This window comes from Haliaeetus leucocephalus, unplaced genomic scaffold, assembly GCF_000737465.1.
Source record: "Haliaeetus leucocephalus isolate CR32 unplaced genomic scaffold, Haliaeetus_leucocephalus-4.0 Scaffold932, whole genome shotgun sequence".
In the NCBI taxonomy this organism is placed as follows: domain Eukaryota; kingdom Metazoa; phylum Chordata; class Aves; order Accipitriformes; family Accipitridae; genus Haliaeetus; species Haliaeetus leucocephalus.
This window is the reverse complement of record NW_010973368.1, coordinates 6,844,507-6,863,138: the sequence shown is the minus strand read 5'-3', so window position 1 is coordinate 6,863,138 and position 18,632 is coordinate 6,844,507. Positions and strand designations below refer to the sequence as shown.

The window sequence follows — 18,632 nt, the reverse complement described above, 5'->3', positions numbered from 1 at the left end:
ATTTGCTGACTTGCCTTCAGCAGACTAATAACTTTGTGCCCCTGAAGAGAATAATCATATTGGAAGCCATTTAATGATCTACTGCCTGCAGAAAATGCTTAAAGACTGAATGCATTTAAATATCGGTCTGCTCTTTGGACCTAAATGTTGTTAATGTAGGGTAAAGAGACGTCTCACTGAAGTACCTGTTCTTGTACACCAACATAAAGTTTCACCCCAGAAAAAACTTTAGTTAGGTGGGAGACAGCAGGCCAAGAGATGGCACTTAAAGCTCTTTAAAACAGCCAAGTCTGAGTTTTAGTATTCTCAGGTACTTGAATACCATGGCAACAAGAGCTTCAGTGCTTGAGATAACTGGGGACAGAATTCACATGCTTCCCTAGGAGGAGGCAATAGTCCTCTGAGAGTTTTGAAGTAGTCTGCAAATCTGAGGCGATCATGGGTGCTTGTCAGAATTTCTCTCCCCAGACCTGATGTACTGGGTTTGTGTGGTGGGATTTGGTAGCGGGGCTGGGGCCGCAGGGGTGGCTCCTGTGAGAAGCTGCCAGAAGCTTCCCCGGCTCCAGGTTGGACCTGCCACTGACCAAGGCCGAGCCCATCAGCGACGGTGGTAGAGCCTCTGGGAGAACAGATTTAAGAAGGGAAACCTGTGGGGGGGAGGAGATTAGAATGTGAGAGGAACCCCTCTGCAGCCAGCAAGGTCAGTGAAGAAGGAGGGGAGGAGGAGCAGGGGAGGAGGGGATGCCCCTGCAGCCCGTGGTGAGACGGCAGGCTGTCCCCCCCAGCCTGTGGAGGGGAGCGGGGGAGCAGATGCCCACCTGCAGTCCGGGGAGGACCCCACGCCGGAGCAGGGGGATGCCCCCGAAGAAGGCCATGACTCCATGGGAAAGCCCACGCTGGGGCAGTCTGTGCCTGAAGGACTGCAGCTCGCAGAAGGGACCCACACCAGGGGAGAGGAGCAAACGAGTGGCCTCGTGGTGCTTTTTTGCTGGCTGGGCTTAAACCACAACACCTGACCTTCCCAGTTACTAGCCAGCAACCAGAGCACTTTGCAGTGCCCCATTCCCTCTAGCAGATTCCCAGATCTGTGCGGGGTACAGCCTGTTGCAGTGCATCCTAACTAAAATTGCTGCATCTGTGAAAACATTTGCTGCGCTACAGCAAAATCATGCTTAACTCCAGACAAGATCTAAGATGTTGTTTTTTTAAAATTAAAACGTGAAGTTCCAGTCAAGCAGCAGAGTTGAAAATGCAGCTAGCTGAGAGGGCATCTTTTCATACCCACACCATGATAAGATTCATGGGCAACCAATCCTGATCCCAGAACCAGCTACATAGGTGTTACTGGTAATGAGACGTGCAGCTTATTGCTTGCTCTTGAGAGGGATCAGACATTTTAAGTAGCAAGATGAGCCAGGACACGCTGACATCTTGGAATTAGGATTAAGTTACATCATAATCAAAATTTGCTAAACTTGGGAGAATCTCCTCATCACCTCTCTTGCTGGGGTTATAAGAGGCATGGCTCCCTGAGTAAGGAATAAAACATTGTTTTCAGTGATTGACTGTTTCTAACATGAGGATGTTCGAAGGCCCTCAGATGCTTTAATCAATGAGTTGCTTAAGTGTAGCCCACCTCTAGACACAGGTGACATTCTTGTCTCAAAGGTGGCAGTACTTTGACAGTACTGTGCCTGTGGTACATAAATAGGTTTAACATTCTGTATTATTAAAATGTTGGCACTCATTCCTCCCATTTAATTTTCTAAAAGACATAATTTACTCCTTTCTTCTCTTAACAGCACTTGAAAAGAAAAGAAAGTGCAAAGGAGGTGTTTCCCTCTATTGGCTCCTCTTCACTGTACCTCTTTCCCATTCTGCTTCCCCCTTACAATCCCCAAGTGAAGATGAGTATCCTGCTGCGAATATGACGTCTCTGACTAGTGTCATTGCCTCCCACCAGTCTGAGTGGGTGTCCTTCACTGATGAGCTGCTCCTCCCTGTTAATCCACGAGGTAAGCTATCTCTGATTTTCTTTGAACCTTGTGAGACTTTCTTTGTTTGAATTAGACCAACTACTGTCATATATCTGGCATCACAGAGCTTGCCTTCTAAGTGGAAGCAGTATGTGCAGAGGTTGAATTATCTGCTGCTACCCCTATGTAACAGGAGAATTTGGGCTAAAAATGTAAAATACTCCCCTAATGTGAGATTTCCTTAGCATAGATCTATTACAGGGTTTGGATCTGTCCTTCTTGATTCAAGGCAGTATCCAACTGACTACGGAGTAAGTCTCACCTATTATAATGAAGTGCAAAACTATGCCCAGTGTTAGACTAACAACTACATTAGGTGAAGGAAAATTTTCTACTTACATTTAATGGCAAATTTTAGACATTTCAATAAAAAACAATGAAGTAATGGTGAGTCCTACCAATCTCTCTATTTTGTCTCTATTTTAGGTAGCGCTGAGGAGCCTTTGGAGAAATGTTTTTCTTCCTCAGACACCTCCTCAGAAGAGAACCACAATGCGGATGGAGAATTTCAAGACCTCTCCCACACAGAGCTGGAAGGTGTAGCTGATCAACCGAAGGTGGATACTGCTGTGCTTGGGAACCATGTGTGTCCCAGCGCTGATCTGTTGTCATCCATCAGTGCTTGGGTTCAGTTTGAGGATGCACCATGGACCAGTGCTCCATCAACCCACCCACAAGCAGGTGAGGCAAATGCATGAAAAAGTCCATTCCAGTAATGTAACAGAATACAGTGAGAGCCTAGAGAACTTTTTGCTTGCTCTTTGATTTCTCAAAGCTTGAACTTTGACTAGTTTGTACTTTAAAACAATTAATGTTATTAGAGTTTCAAAAACGGCTCATAATTTTGTTCTGGGTTGAACTAGCAGTTTTTTCTTTTCGTAAAGAAAATCAAAGGCTTCTGTGATTCATTCCACCTATGTCTTGATCCTGGAGACTGCCAAAATGCATTCATGGGGAAACAGCATAGTGGTGTTTTCAGTAGTGACATTTCTTATGTACAGGTGTGAACAGCCATCTAAAAAGTCTGAGCCATGTTTGCCTCTGTGATCGGGAACTGAAAGAATGGTGATCACTGTCCTCTGTGGTCATAGTCTTTATCTGCTCATAGTCCCCATATGGTTTTTGCCAGAAGCTTAATGAGACCAACAGCTAGCGTGCCAATGCCCATCAGTACTTTCTGCTGTCTTTTGATGCTGTGATTTAGCAGCTGGAGAATTACAAAGACAACTGAAGTTGACCCTAATTCCAGGACTGCATGCACTTTTCTTCAAATGTAAAAGTTCTTTCTGACATACTTTAAATGTGCATGCAAAGCCTCTGGCTTGCCTCCTCAGCTTACACTAACTGATATGGCTATATGAGCTTCTAGCTTTTCTGTACAAACAGACTTCTGTCCCTCCTTGCAGGAGGCTGTGGAGTAATTGCCCAAGAAAACATTAGTTTACTTTTTCATGTTTAAATTGAGATTGTTTCTTAATAATTCCACTTCATTACTGCTAGTTATTAAAGCAGTTCAAAGACATAACTTTACTCTGCTCACCAAGTCCATCAAATACTCCCTGTGACACAAATAATACTTCTGTCAGAAAACTTGGATTGGCAACTTTGGGTTGGGTTTTGGGTACAACCCAATGGTTTTCCATCTGCTCTTTTTATGGGTGCTACAGTCCATCTGAGACAGTGGTTAGATCTTTGTGCAGGAGAAGTGCCTGAATCTTCAGGCTAAAAGAAGTTTCTCTTAAGCTCTGCTTAAGACCTTCTTATCTTTATATTTATTTGTTGGTTATTCTTCTCAGTTGTAAATGCTCACTGACCCTGGTGATGAGGAGAGAGGGAAGAGCACCTGTAACCATAAATCTGTGAAACTGAGGTGCTCTACCTCTCTATTATTTAATTTCATGGTTAGGTGATCCTTACTCTTATACAGCCACATACTTTTTCAAACAGAGCTGTTGGTTGCTCTGACACCATATTTTCTTGCTAATGTTGTGATGTCCTTGTTGACTAGAAAACTCTAAGTACACCTTCTTATTAAATGAAAAAAAATTATTTGCTCAGCCTAAATAAAGCTACCCATAGCAAAGAGAATTCCATAAAACTAATTTTGTGGTGTATTACTTGATTTCCCATCCTTAAAGGGATGTGGCCCAGTCTTAAGGTATGTGCTTAGCAAAAGCACTGCCTCTTGGTTTGTGTTTTCAGTCACAGGGGACACAAGGTTGTAGGCAGAGGTCTAGGATATCCAAAAGAGGTGATCAGAGAAGTCTTTCCAAAAGCATTGCGGTTTTGAAGAAGGCACCCATTTGTGCCCCTGTAAAGGCTTGTCCTGTGATCCATGCCACTGAGTGGGTATTTGCACACTAACTTCTAGCATCTGACTGAGATTCATGGAGGATGGTTCCCCTGGCATTCAGATCAGGATATATTCATCCTGCATGGGAGACTGTTATTCTCTAACTATATAGGAACCCTAAGGAGCTGATGTGGATATTTTAAGATCCTTATTTATGAGCTAGTCCCACTCCTATTCTGGACACTGTATTATAAATGGCCAGACCTGTGCAGCTGACATCCTCTAAAGGGAAGGTCATGGGACAGAAAGAGATGACAGATCTTTGTCTCTAGCCCTCTACTCTGAGGGGCTTTTGACAGCAAGAGGTAGGATAAACTTCAGCCTTGTTGTTCTCAATTAAACTGCAGGTCACGTCTTTTTTCTATGGGCGGCAGCAAAGCTGGAGACTTTGTGTTACAACGACGATACGCTGACACGCTCAGTGGAAAGCCTATGGTGACAGCAATTATTCATTTCCAGTAGCAAACAGCCCACATAAGAACAATAGCGAATAGCTAGTTGGGAGGGGGAAGAGTATAAAGACCAAGTATGGACAGACGGATCGGTGTGAGAAGGATGGAGATGTTTGAAATCTGTTTCCTGTGCAGGCAGCTGTGAAGAGCAATGTCCTGAAGGCACAGCACCCCCGGCCGCGTTCCAGTCAGGGCTCCAGCACTGTTGGGAAATTGTCTGTCTGTCTGTCCACACTGAAGCAGCTGCACAGCTGACTAGCTAATTACCCAGGCTGATGGCCAGACTGCCTGGAAACACATTTTGAAAAGTGCTTGCAAAGTGGCATTTCCAGAGTGCCGTGAGAGCGGAGAGGGGGGGGCCCTAGGAGAGAGAGAGATGCTGTCTTCCTCCAACCTTAGGGCTACAGAATTTTGCACAGGTTCCCCCAAAAGCAAATCTTTGTCCCAAAGTGCTCACAGTCTAAAAAATCGTAATTTAAAGACAACTGCTGTGTAGTGATTATCCTATAGGAAATATGTTTAAAAGAAAACCAAGTCTAATGCTGGACCCTTGTGCTGGGAACAGTGAAGACATTATTGGGGGAGCAGAAATTAGGGGGATTGATAGCAAGAAACAGGGTTGAAAACACAGACAAAGAATTCAGAAGGTGAGAAGAAAGGTCGAAACCTGAGCTATAGAAATGAAAAGTGACCATTGTGAGCCTCATAGTGGAAATTATCTTTATCTAGGACATTCTTGTAAACCTTGCTGCCAGGCTCAGGCAGAGTAAATGCTAGGCAAAATCTTTCTTTCAAAATATTTCTGCTTTTCAGGTTTATGCATAGATAACTGACAGCTGCCAAACCATGTGGATTTCTCCCTGGAGAGCAGTAGCTCTTGAGCGAGACCACAGAAATACTTAGTCACAGAAATGATGCATTGTGGTGCCCTCTTCCCCGTTTTCCTTTTGCTGGGAAAAGAAGAAATTTGATTTTTCTCATTGTTACTATCAGGCTAGTCAAACTCATTAAACTGATACTGCAAAAGTGAAAAATGAGATTTTTAGGCTCACCCAAATGTTCCTATCACAAACGATACATAATCTGTAAATGATCACAGCCAGCCAGTGACATAACATTTGCATTTGTTACACAATAGGCCTCCAGCTCGCCATCTCGTATTCTATCGGTGTTAGCTACGCTCTTGAATTCAATGAGGTATTCAGCAAAGCACCAAAATTAGAGCAAGGCAAGATCTGTTACATCATCTGTTCCACACATACCACGCCTCCCACCACTTCTTCCCGAGAGCTTTGTCTGGTTTTAAATGGCTCAAGTAACTTGGATGCCTACCATGTCCTTTGAGAGGCTATCCTACAGTAAGGCAAATCTCAATTTAACCATTTTCTGCTGTTCTGTCTGAAAGTAGAAAGTACATGCAACACAAGATCATCAGCTGAAAACTAGACCAACTGTGATGCTGTCCTAAAATTAGAAAAATCTGAGGTCCTATGTGATAGGAAAGGATATGATGCTAACAAGGTTGATTATAATACAGTATAGGGATCAAAGAACGGATCCTCAAAACATCAAAGAGGAATGAATGCTTAAAGGTAATTCTGCATATTAAAAGCCAATCCATTGTATTAGGAACAAACACATCAAGAAAAGTAAAATTCATGTGGAAGGAAACGTTTTTCAGTTTGGGAAACAGTTAATTTTCCATATCCTACGCATGCTACAAGATTTGCATGTTAGGGACAGTTCTGGCACTGGTCTTTCAACGTAAACAGATTTCTGAGAAATTCCTGCGGCTAAAAGGCCATGTCTCTACATCTATTGACATTAGAGACCAAATTCCAAGTTTCTAGGGAAAAAACCTACCTCATTTAGGAATTTGATTTCAGGACTTCCAAGAATCTGGAAAGCAGAAGGAGCATCTGAAGAGGGACCTAAATGTCTGTAGATGTTTACTTTTGCTTGTCTTGCTTTTTGAGATTGATAGATAGTTGTTTCGCTCAGCATAGGGGAAAATGCATTTTTACTAGTTCCAAGGGTTAGTGCTGGGGAACCTAGAACTTAGTAATAGGTGGAAGTTGACTGTAGTAAGATTTTAAAGAACATTTGTTGCAGAAAAAGCTCTCTATGGTTATGGTTTTCCAAAGTGGCACAACTTATCTGGAGTAAAATTAATTTGCCCTTATATAAAAGTATTCTACAACACTATTCCAGTCAGTCTCCCTGTTGGACAAAAATCGGTTTTGGAAAGCACAAAACAAGTTGACAGTATCTGAGTTATTAAATCTTCTGTGTTTCTAAATTGGCTTATGTTTTTAATATTGCTGTGACTGACCAAACAAAAAAAGAAACACTGCAAATCTAAAATCTTTTTTATAAAATAATTCCATAATTTCTAGAATCCAGATACAAAACACACTTAAAAAAACCCTCAGGTCTTGCTACTGGTTCACGTATGGAGCTTAGCTTTTCAGCTTGTCTTCTATGTCCAAATAAAGCACTCTGTCAAAGCAATTTCAGGTGAAGTTTTAAGGGTGGCTTTTCAGATGACTCATGCCATGTTTAACAAAAGGGCTGCGAGAGGGACTGACAGATTATAATCATACGCTTGTCATCCTTTTTCTACAGGCATCAAGCACAACACAGTGTGGAATTACTGGAGGGAGAAGCGGGGGCTTTTGGTCATGTCACTCTAACACAACTGTCAACATGTGCAATAAGGAGACAGATCTCCTGAATTTCAGCCCCTCATCCTTAGGGATGACTCTACTCAGAAGCAGCTCAGTACATAGGCTCACAGCTGTACAATTGGCAAGGCAGGGAGTGCTGTTTGGATATTCCCTCTATGCACACAGCAAGGTTTCCATAATGAGGTAGTGTCCCATCACACCACTTGGATGTAGTAGAGATTAATCCTCTTTAACATTAATTTGCCATTTTCTTCCAAAGTATCTGTCAACCTAATAAGGGTTGTTTATGTATGACATGCTGAGAAGAGAACCTCTGTGTCAGCAGTTCCGGAACGGCAAAACTTGGGGTGCATTGAGATCTTTGTTAGTTTAAAAGATGAGCAGAGATGTACTAACTTAGGAAACAGTTATTATGCTGACATTAGAATTAGTCTCTACCAGTACACCTTTCCTTAGTTCAGGAAGATTTTTTTTACCACATCTTTTTTTTTTATTATTATTTCCTCACTAGAGTCACCCACTGTTCCTAACATTTAAATGATACTGTGGGCAAAGAGTCTACAAAACAAAGAGTATACAATACAAATTCGTAGCACTGGACGTGTAAGATTGTGTTCTGAACTCTGGATGATAGCTAGGCAGGGCTTAACTGTTTGACATGCAAGCCTGACAAGTGAGTAGAACAGGATTTTTGGTCTACGCTGAGCAGAAATGTTAGGCAGTTTATTCAGATTGGGGCACTCCATCCTGCATGTTCAGCAGCAAAAGCCATTTCTAATGCACATTAATAGGTCAATTTCAGTTTGTTTTTATACTCCTCCTCCCATGTGGAGTATTCCTGAGATGACAACTACATTTGAGTGGGTGTCACAGATAGGGAATGCTTAATTAAATATAATAAAACCACTTTATAAAAATCTGTGCTACTATAAAAACTCCACTGTGTTGCACAACACAGATATTCAGATCTTGTCAGCAGTGGCAGAAACATCAAATCTTCCTGTTCTGAAAAGTCATAGCTTCTGCCATACTTGAACAACAGGAAAACATACAGCTGCCAGCAGTATGGGATCTAAGGCAGACGGCTGAGTAGTGCTGGAGGGTAACAGTGCCAGGCACTAGTTAAGTTGCTGTGTGTTTGTTATAAAATAACTGTGTTGCTGTGGATGTTGGAATTTATATTTACAGAGTCTCAGTACACTGATACAGTGTGTCTTTGGAATAGTTGTTATCTTCTTGAAGATTGCCCTGTAAGTCTCTAACTGATACCTGTTTGTTTTCTGCATCCAGTGTCTCCATCAAAAGCACCCAGCTGGACTTCCCCCTCCTCCAACACTTCTGAGAGGCGAGCACATGCCTCGGAGAGCAGCTGGACAACCAACTCAGAGGACACCAGCAGCCCAAGCATTGCTCCCTCCTACACAGATCTGCAGTCGATTAATACTGAGGACTTGACCAGTGGTGGAACATCTGCAGCAGATTCAGCTGGTAAGAGGGAAGCCTTCAAGCTTCCATCTCAATCTTTTTGATGCTCCTCAAACTCACTGCTGGGAAGTGAGCTACAGGGAACGGATCCAAAGCAGAACAAACTCAAGGATTAGGCAGACTATCACTTTGTTCTAGTCCAATTCCCCCAAAATCACATCTGGATTTGACACCCCCCTGATATATGCAGGCTCCCAAAGTAAGAGCCAAATGCAGCTATGTACCTGTTGGTGGACTTGTCCGAGGGAAATGTTGGAGCATTTCTGGTTTTTGCATACCACATCAGCTTAAGCTGATCTAGGAGCTAGTTCTCAGTATATTGTGGGAGAAGCTGGATGCCCTTCCTGAACTTCTGTGCAGAAATTTTCTTAACTCACAGGTGTATTCAGCTGAGATAGGTCCAGCTCTGCATGCCCCTCTCTGTTTCAGTGGGTGCCAAGACACAGATCCAGGCTGCTGCATGCGTTCTTTGCACTGTGCTTTGCACTGTTACTGTAAAGTAATGCAGAGAGGGTGTAGGAGATGACAGAGGGTGGTTCAGTAGCAGATTTTGGTCATTTAAGGATCCTTTATCTGACCTTGTAGGATCTATTGAGATGGTGTCCTGACTGTGGAAAAATGTGCTGTATGGGATTGTAGCTCGTTGCTCCTCAGTTGTACTCTAGTTAATCTCTGAAGCAGGAGAAATAAAGCAGAGTGGTGCGACTGGTGTCATGCAGAGTTGGGATGATGAGAACTCCTGAATGACAAAGCAGACTTTGACAGAGCATAAAAAGAGCTGGCGTGTCAGGACACAAAAAGGAAAAAAATACACAGCTCCAGGAGGAAGCACCTGCAGTGCATTGGAAGCTGTTCACCCCAAGCTGAGGAAGATCAGTAGCTACCCAGTTTGGTGACGAAAATTGATTCACTGATGTCATGATAGCTCAGGCATGTGAGGTATTTAATGTGTTTCTCTCAGGTGGTGAATGTAACAATATGTGTGAAATAAGATCTGTTTTGGAAGAATGGACTTCCTAAGCCCCACTGAGGTCATATGTCCCTTCCATAAGAAACATTTATATACATCACCTGAAAAGAGTATTATTCGATGGTTTGGTGAAACTGGGTTGGACATCAAGACAGGTTCATAAACAGCAGCACAGTAGGTACTGGCCGGGTGCTTAAGACAAAGGATTTGTGGAGAAGCAGTATTTACTTTGGATAAGTAGAGACCTTTCTTTCTTCAAATAATACAGTTACCACAAGTCTGTCTGACCATTTTTATTTTAGAATACTCTGCTTGTCTCTACCTCCAAGTTTGGGAACCACTGGTAGAAAGGTAGAGTAGGCAACCTGGCCTCGTGTGCCAGCTTTTTGGATGCTAGCATGGGCATCGGTTCTGCTGCGATGAGCTCATGTCTATTAGGGTGAAGTGTAAGAGTTTTCATATGGAGTATGTGCTGGAGATTGCTGTTTTGTTGATTTGGTATAGGTTGCCATAGGGTGGCTGTTGCTCAAGGGGAGAAAGTCCCAGTAACAAGGGAAATGAGGGATGCCCCGTTCATATATAACTTTGCATCATATAGAGAAATGAAAGGCAAAAGTGCTGCTGTATATTACTGGCATAGATATGGAATTATTTGCTATATATGGCCAAAATAGAAGTTGATACTTCAGTAAAAGCTTTGTGTGCAACCTTCTTACTCTTCTTTCTTTCCCAGTCAGTCACAAACTGACTTATTTATAAGCAAAACAGGTACAAAAAATCATTCCTATGACCTATAAATTTTTAAAAGTAAAAAAGTAGGTAATATAGGCAAAGCTGTGTCATTAGCTAAAACATAAGATACACTACCTTTGTGGTACTGGAACTTGAAGTAAGAAATACATTGAGTCTTCCTACCACCAGGTATGGAGTTTGCAAAAGGGCAGCATGAACAAAGCGCGTGTTTGTTCCTGTTCCTGGGATGGCTCACCGCCCACCTCCCCAAGGTCCCTGCTGCCATCAGGCAAGGTTTGTGGAAGTGAGGGAGCTGAGGACCTGGTGGCCATGGAACTCTTGTACAGTTCTGGCTGCTTTTCTGTTCGCTCCACCTTCATCCCACCCTCACAGTGCCTAAGTGGACAAAAATGCATGATCACTTTCTTCTTTCCTTCCTCTCTGCCCCTCTCCAGAAATTCAGTGATTCAAACCTCACTTGATTCAAGCATTTGATTTGTATTTCTCTTCTCAAAAGACTAGCTGCCTCAGTCTGTAGTGGAGTTTGAAGGCTCCATCAAGGCAATGAAATAACATTTATTTGTTCCGTGAAGGAGAAGGGAGATATCCTCATACTCTGTGTGATGGTGAAGTCGCATTGACTGTTAGCCAGTTTGTTGACTCCAAGGTCAAGCTTGATGGAGGGGAAAAAAAAAATCAGATTTATTTCACTGCTAAAAAACCCAACGAAAATAAGAAATTGATTTTTTATCTACTTAGTGAAGGTAAAGAATTGGGTCTATAAGAGTAGCTTGGGTTTAATATTGTTTCAAGCGAGAAAAACGTGTTGGTGAGAAAAGCGTGAAAAATTCTACTCAATGGTCAGACACTGAGTAAAGTAACTATTTTAGCCATGGTGAATTTTTATTGCCTGAACGGCACAGAAGAGAATCCAGGAAACTCAGTTCCGTAATTTCACCACTTGTCTTGAATTTATCCTGCATGCCAAATGCTTAAACTGCCTGTCAATGTTTGGGGCACGGGTTTTTGGGTGGGAGCAGATGAAAGCCTGAGGTAGGCCTGACTGCAGGCATACGCAGAGGCAAGTCCTAGCAGTGAGAATGCACATCTTGGTGTCCAGGGCTGGTAGATTTGAGCGTAAAACAATTCCACAGGCTTGAGCTCTATCTAGCGCATGTGTTTATGTAAGATATGACCTGGGAAGCTATCTGAGGAAGATGGTAGAGACCTGAATGATCCCAACCTGAGAGTTTACCCTCACTACGGGGGGCACTGCAGAAAGCCACCTGACTGATGGAGTCAGGATAAGCTCAGTGACGTCCTGTAAAGGCAGCAGAGTTCACAGCAGTGAAGGTAAATATTGCACGAGCAGAGCTGAAAAAGAAGACTTGCTTTTCAGTCAAAGTGCAGCTAGAAGATGCTGCACTTTATTGCCTGTGCTAATTTGAACTCTGGCACCAAGAAGCCTTTTATATTATCTTCATCTTTGTCACCATGGGGAGCTATTTTAGCCTGCAGCAGCTAGCCAATAAATTTGGGTCAAGTGATAGCGGACTGCCCATTTAACATGGGCATGTTTACATGGTTATAACAACAAGCACTTTACAACAGCTGGGGTTTTACAGTGTGTGTGAAGCTGTGGTTGGTGCTGGTGAAGTGTCCCGTTGCCTCAGAGCTTCCTACCATGCATCGCCATGTCGCTCAGCTTGGATCAATGAGCGTGGAAAGAAGCGGGAACTTTTGGCATTTGTGCTGTACTCTGCAAGATAAGTAACAGAACATCTCTGTTACTGATACAATACAAGTATTTATTCATTCTGAAGCAGATGCCTGTCTCGGCCAAATATCTGCATGTCAGAGGAGCAAGGGAGAGGCCTTCCTGCAGCTACGATTGTAGATCTGGAAGCACTGGGATCTGTTCTGACCTTGTACACAAATACCTCACAGCTTGATTTAGATTTCTGCATTTCACCATTCATCTCTCAAATAATTTTTATTTATATAAATTAAAAGTAATATTCACCTGTATAAAGAAAATCATATATGAACAATACATATATAATATAGATAAGATATATATTTGCATAGATCATAAACTATATATTCTACTATAAATTTAATAGAATATATAATAAAATCTATCTCTGTTATATAATAATGCTCTGTGTGTTTATGTGTGTATGTATATATATAAAAAGCTGATTAGCCTTGTAGACATAAGTTCCCTGATAGCTATTTTCGGTGCGTTGTTGCTAGTTCTGTTGTTTCTGTTGTGATGTGTGTCTGAGGAGAGCTGCAGCTACACCATGTTTGATGTTGACAGTTCAATTTGCTAACCAGTTGTTCTGTTTGGCATTCTCCTGAAGCTCTGGGACTATTGGGATACTGAGGAAATAGCTATGTTATTATTTTCTGAGAACATCTGCATGTTTGGAGATAGAAGGTTACATGTATGACCTCTAACTGCTCAAAATCCAGAAAGTTAATAAATAGCACAAGGAATTAATTCTGAGAATGTTGTTATTTTCAAAGTAAATTGCATGGTTTAAGGGGGTTCTGCTGCTTCTATTTTAAAACTTGGAGATGGCAATTCTGGCAAGCTTAGCTCCAGCTATTTCTTGAAGGTAATGGAGGGCAAGTACTAACTTTTCAAACCTTTTCCTGATGCTTTTCTGGGGTAGTTCTCTTATAAATATTTTTTCTGTATACCGTAGCCAGCTAGATACTGAGTCCTGATATGATGATTGCAAGAATGGTGTTCTGTAGGTTTCAAACAAGCAGCTTTGAACGGATTATACAGCTCTGCAATGTGTTTGCACTGAATTCCAGAAACAGGCTACAAGCTCTGAAGATATTCCATGTTAATCACCGGAGCAAGGGGGAAAATAGCATATGCTGACAGTTACCACCTTCCAGCCAGAACTGCACTTCAGTTATGCTGTGTAACTATTAACCAACTTGTTCTGGCTTCCCAGTCCCAGACACATGAAAAAATTTGTATGCAAGAGCCTGCCAAAGCCAGCTGGAGAGACTGCAGAGAGGAACATCAAACCCTTGCTTCAAGGAGGAGGGGACTCCAGAATACCAGGAACAAACAGCACCTAAAACGTGTTCTTGCACAACTCCAACCTGTAAGAGCTAAATTCAGCACCAGAGGCAGGGGGTTTTTTCTTCCTCATGTTTGACACCAGCCACCAGCTAGCAGTTCAGGAGTCTTATATCCTAGTTGTCATCCCATATTTTTCTCAAGGCATTTCTAACTTCTTTAAGAGTACTGCATTGGTAGGGGAGAATAACCACTTTAAGGAATGCACAGTGTCCCAGTGACCTCTGCAGCAGTGTTGAATCTTCATCCCTGTTTTGCAGTGGGGGAGCCTGCAGCTCAGTTGTGCAGGCTGGACCTAGCTGAAGTAGAAATGGTGTTTGCTGTGTAGTCTGGCAGTCTTGTTCTCTGAAGCAGCTGAAGATTGCAGATATAAGCCATGGACCAGAGTCACTGTCTCAGTCCCTCCTTATGGCAGGAAGGAAAGACACAGAAAATCTGTCAGGAGGAAGGGAGAAATGTTAGAATGAGGAAAGAACAGGTACAACAATAAGCAAAAGTTCATTTCTATCTAATCAGTAGAGAGAATTTCAGACTAAGCTTGGTCTGCAGTCATCTGATTCATAGACTTTAAGGTCAGAAGGGAGGACTATGATATCATTATTATCATCTAATCTGGCCTCCTGCATGTCTCAGGCCAAAGAACCTCACCCAGTCATTTCTGCACCAAACCCATAACTTCAGTTTGAGATATAGCATATCCTGAGCAAATATCTCCCTAATATTTTTCTGAGTAACGTCAACTGTAGGCAAGTTTGCCCCTGTTCAGCCATCTCCAACACCTCAAAACTTTGGTTTTAGAAAAGACTGTCCTAGTGATAATACTTAAAGCAGAACTGAGATGTCACTGAGCTCAGCTCTGCCAGCTCTTGTGTCCTCAGCTGGGGCTACATGTAGTCTCCTAACCTCAAAAGATTCAATATCCACCTCATCTACGCCCCAGAAATAGTGATTTTGCTGTTTAATGGAGTGTTTTCTCGCCTCTGTGCCAGCATAGAGTCAGTTCTGATCTCATCCATGTCATTGGCCCTGTGCTGCAAACAGCTAAACGAGCATCTCTTAGTTTAGGTGCTGAGTTTTCTTCTCATGGCTATTCGGAAGTGCAGGTTACAGTAACTGTGGATTTGTAGCAGGATTATAATATGTTCTAGAAGGGCTAAGTGCTGCGCCTATATGACGTTCTTGATGAATTTCACTCTTTCCACACCTATTCACAGATGGCTTTATATAGTCAGATCAGCTGAAAGGAAAGCAGACAGAATTCCAGCTCCAGTCATGGGACTGACCTGCTGATCTCCATTTATGTAGGCAATATCCCAAGAGAATAGATGTGGGTAGATGCTTTGTAGTTTATCTCATGCCAGTGAGGCAGGCTAGGTGGTACAAAGCCTTCTATTTGTGTTTCTAAGGCTGTGATTCCTCAGCCACAGTGTTTACATTGGTTTCAGTTGCTTTCTAATGCAGTGCAGAAAGCCACATGCCTATGTGATAAGCCAGAGGAGTTCAGTAGGAGATTTTGCAGCTGAGCAGGACATGTCAGTTTGAAGCTTAATTGGAGATGGAACACTTAAGTGCAGCAGCTATCTGTGATTGCTGTGTTGAAAGAGGAAAGACTAGGTTTGTTTGGAGCAATTCCGCAGGATGCTAAATAGCTTCTGAACTTAAAGCTGCTGGGAGGGAAAAGCACCAAGGCATCTCCCCACATCCAGCTCTTTTGAAGTGGAAAACATCAGTGGCAATCCTCAGCAGCATTATCTTGCCTTTTGCATTCAGTTCCTGGCAGCATGCTGCTGTGCCACTGACAGGAGGCAAAAATGGCACTACAGCAATATAGCAGCAGTGGTGCAGCACTGTCCCAGCTTCGTGCTGCATGGTGATGTAGCCAGTGCCCCACGGAGGTGGCTGCGCCCTGGGGAACCCAATTCTGCAGCTCTCAGACAGCAACCGGGTTCACCGTGTGGAGAAATTACCCACCTGAGAACTCGCATTTTCCACCATCAGTTCTACATGGCAAAGAAGTAAGCAAGGTTTCAGCAGTAGTACTAATTAACAGGAGCTGTAAATCTTTTCATGTGCCCTTAATTAGAGATCCCCGTTCTGTGTGGAATTTCCTGTCTGAATACAAAGGGGCTGAATAGAATTGGCAGTGTAAAACAGCAGGTGAAAAGGCTGGCAGGAGCAGACAGCAAGTAAGAATGAGAAATTTCATGATGCCCAAATGCATGGATTTGCTTGTTTCTCCCTTACTGTGATACCATCTGAAACCTAAGAAAGGCTCAGGGGATCACTGGACTATGCAGCACAGGAACTGGAAAAGTGATGATGAACGCCTTTAGGGGATCAGTTACAAAGTCATCTTCTCAAAGAACAGCGTGGGATAAAATGGGAAGCAGGTTTGTTAAAAACAAGAAGAGTGTAGGAATCATTTAAGCAAAATCTCCAGCTTCTATGTTGACAATTTATTTTTTTGTGCCTGCTTAGAAACTTCTTGTGATTATTTTTATCAGAACTTCTGCCTCCTTTATTCTTTTATTTGGCCCCAATGTTAGGGAAAAAATGTAACACTTTCTGCTCTTTCAAGCCAGAAATGAAGAGTTGGATGAGAGTAGTGTAGGGAGATTGCTGATGTATGTCTTTACTTCAACATCTCCATTTTCTAGCTGATCTACCCTTGATCAAGCCAAATAATGCTGGAGCACAGGTATGACATGAATCTTGCATGACGAGCTGCTTCATCTGTTATTAGAAGCAGTTTGGTCTTAATTGTCCTTACGTTTGACAGATGAGACTGAAATCCTCTGCCTAATCTTAGAACAGATATAAACCGGTATTTGCATTATGACTGTGCTCGTTACACAAGAGGGAGACTTTACGCTACTTTCTTCATTCTGATGTTGGTTACCAAGAATGAGAATTGTGATCCTGGATTTTGTAACGTGGATGCAGTCCAATTTACTTGTAAACTTCCTAGACGTATTGCAGTAAATCTTGTGGAGACTGATTTGAACTTATCAGTTAGGATTCAATTTTTAAAAACTATTTAAAGTGCTCAGCACCTATTGTGAAGGAGTCCAGATCTGGGTTTGGCACCTAAAACTGCTTCCAAAATATTCAGGTCCCAGCTATTCCTATAATGGTGTGGCAAAATTTTTGAATAGCTGCAGCTCAGTGTGCTCCTTTCCAAATCTAGCCATTTAGTTTAGTGCCTAAAAGGAGAGTAGAGATCCTGTCAACATAAGTCCTGTAGCTCTATGTCCTCGTGCACATTACAGACTTTGTAGAAGTTATGCCATTTAAGTGCAGACTTTAGTCACCAATTTATTGAAGCTGGTGTATTTTCACATGTAGACATTTCAGAGACCTTTAAACATGATTCACTTAAGATCATAGGAATGGAAGCTATTTCCCAGGACACGGGTGTAAATGTTTTCATGACCATTTCCTATCCATGTGTTCCTGTGCCAATGTTGTCTTTCAAATAGTTTTTTGCCCTCTCCAGTGTAAGCCCTTTAATATATTTACACAGTGTAATTATCTCTCTCTCTGTTTTCATTTGCTAAACTGTGTGAGACAAGTTCTTTAGTATTCTGTTCTTCATTCTCCTCCTCATCCTAGCAAGCCCTTGTCAGCTCATGTTCCTGTTTGAATTAATCTTTCTTGGATGTGGTGACCAAAACTGTGCACAGACTGAGGTCTCACCATAGACTGATATCAAGATATTACTGTTTCCCCATCTTTGGGAATTCTCTCCTTGGTACATCCCAGTATCTTATTTCTTTTTGTGCTAGTGCATCGGGCAAGTACCCTTTCACTATATTCAGATTGACTGTCTATATCCTAGACCACTTTCTCTCATACATAATTGATGAGTTCCTTCATTATAACAAATGTATCTGTCCTTAAATGCCTGATTGTGAACTTACATTGTTTATTACATTTCATCTCATTTCTGTTACTCCAGTCTTCAGGATTAACCACTCCTTTCACTATGATGTTCAAAGCTTCCTTTATATACCCAGTTCCTCCTAATTGTGTGCATTCAGCAAAGACCATTAACATGTTCATTTCTGTGCCATGATCATTATTTAAAAATATGGATAAATGTAGTCTTAATCATGTCATCTTAATCAAGAAATTCTACTTGTAACTGCTCTAACCTAATATTTCTCTTAAAACTCAATGGCTGTCTTCCTTTTATCTTGGTTTTTACTTCTGGCTTAATACTGGTATCAGTCTCTATTTTAACTCCCTCCCAGGTGGCACCACATTAAACGCTTTTTCTAATACAGACAGATCTATTTTTTATCTAGAAAATCTGTTGTCAATGAAACCTGTTGGGTTTGGCTGGAACAAACTACCTCTTTTAAAGCTAGCTTCCATCCCCTTTTTTATCTTATGCTTTTCACTTTTTTCTTCCAAAGTCTTGCATACTATTGTAGTCAGACTTCAGCCTTGTATTTTCTGAAGTAATTTTTACCCCTTATAAATACAGTTACTATATATGCTCTTCTCCAGTTGTATGGTACCATCCCATCTGAACTGATTCCTTTAAAATCCTTGTGATGAAAGCTCTAATTACGTATGTCAGTTCTTTCAGAGTTAAGGAAGGGAGCTTTTCAGACTTCCTGATCTGAGCACAGTAACCTCTCCAAAATGTTTTCTTACCTCATGAATGCTAATTTCCATTTCCAGTCCCTCCTTTTGGTTATCTAGCCTGCCTCCTGTGCCCTTATCACTATGCTCTGCATCATCATTCTTAGTAAAAAGCAGTGGCAAAGTATTCATTAGCTTTGGCACAACGTCTAGATGTGTTA

General features: G+C 42.0%; 1 protein-coding gene across 1 annotated transcript in view; it reads left to right on the top strand.

Moving 5' to 3' along the window:
* Positions 1 to 1,927: 1,927 nt before the first annotated feature.
* STON2 (stonin 2) overlaps positions 1,928 to 18,632 on the top strand; it is a 55,591-nt gene continuing 38,886 nt past the window's right edge. The window contains exons 1-3 of the mRNA XM_010583797.1: positions 1,928 to 2,015; positions 2,463 to 2,717; positions 8,819 to 9,016. Coding sequence (XP_010582099.1) covers positions 1,928 to 2,015; positions 2,463 to 2,717; positions 8,819 to 9,016 — 541 coding nt within the window. The remainder of the gene's footprint in view (positions 2,016 to 2,462; positions 2,718 to 8,818; positions 9,017 to 18,632) is intronic.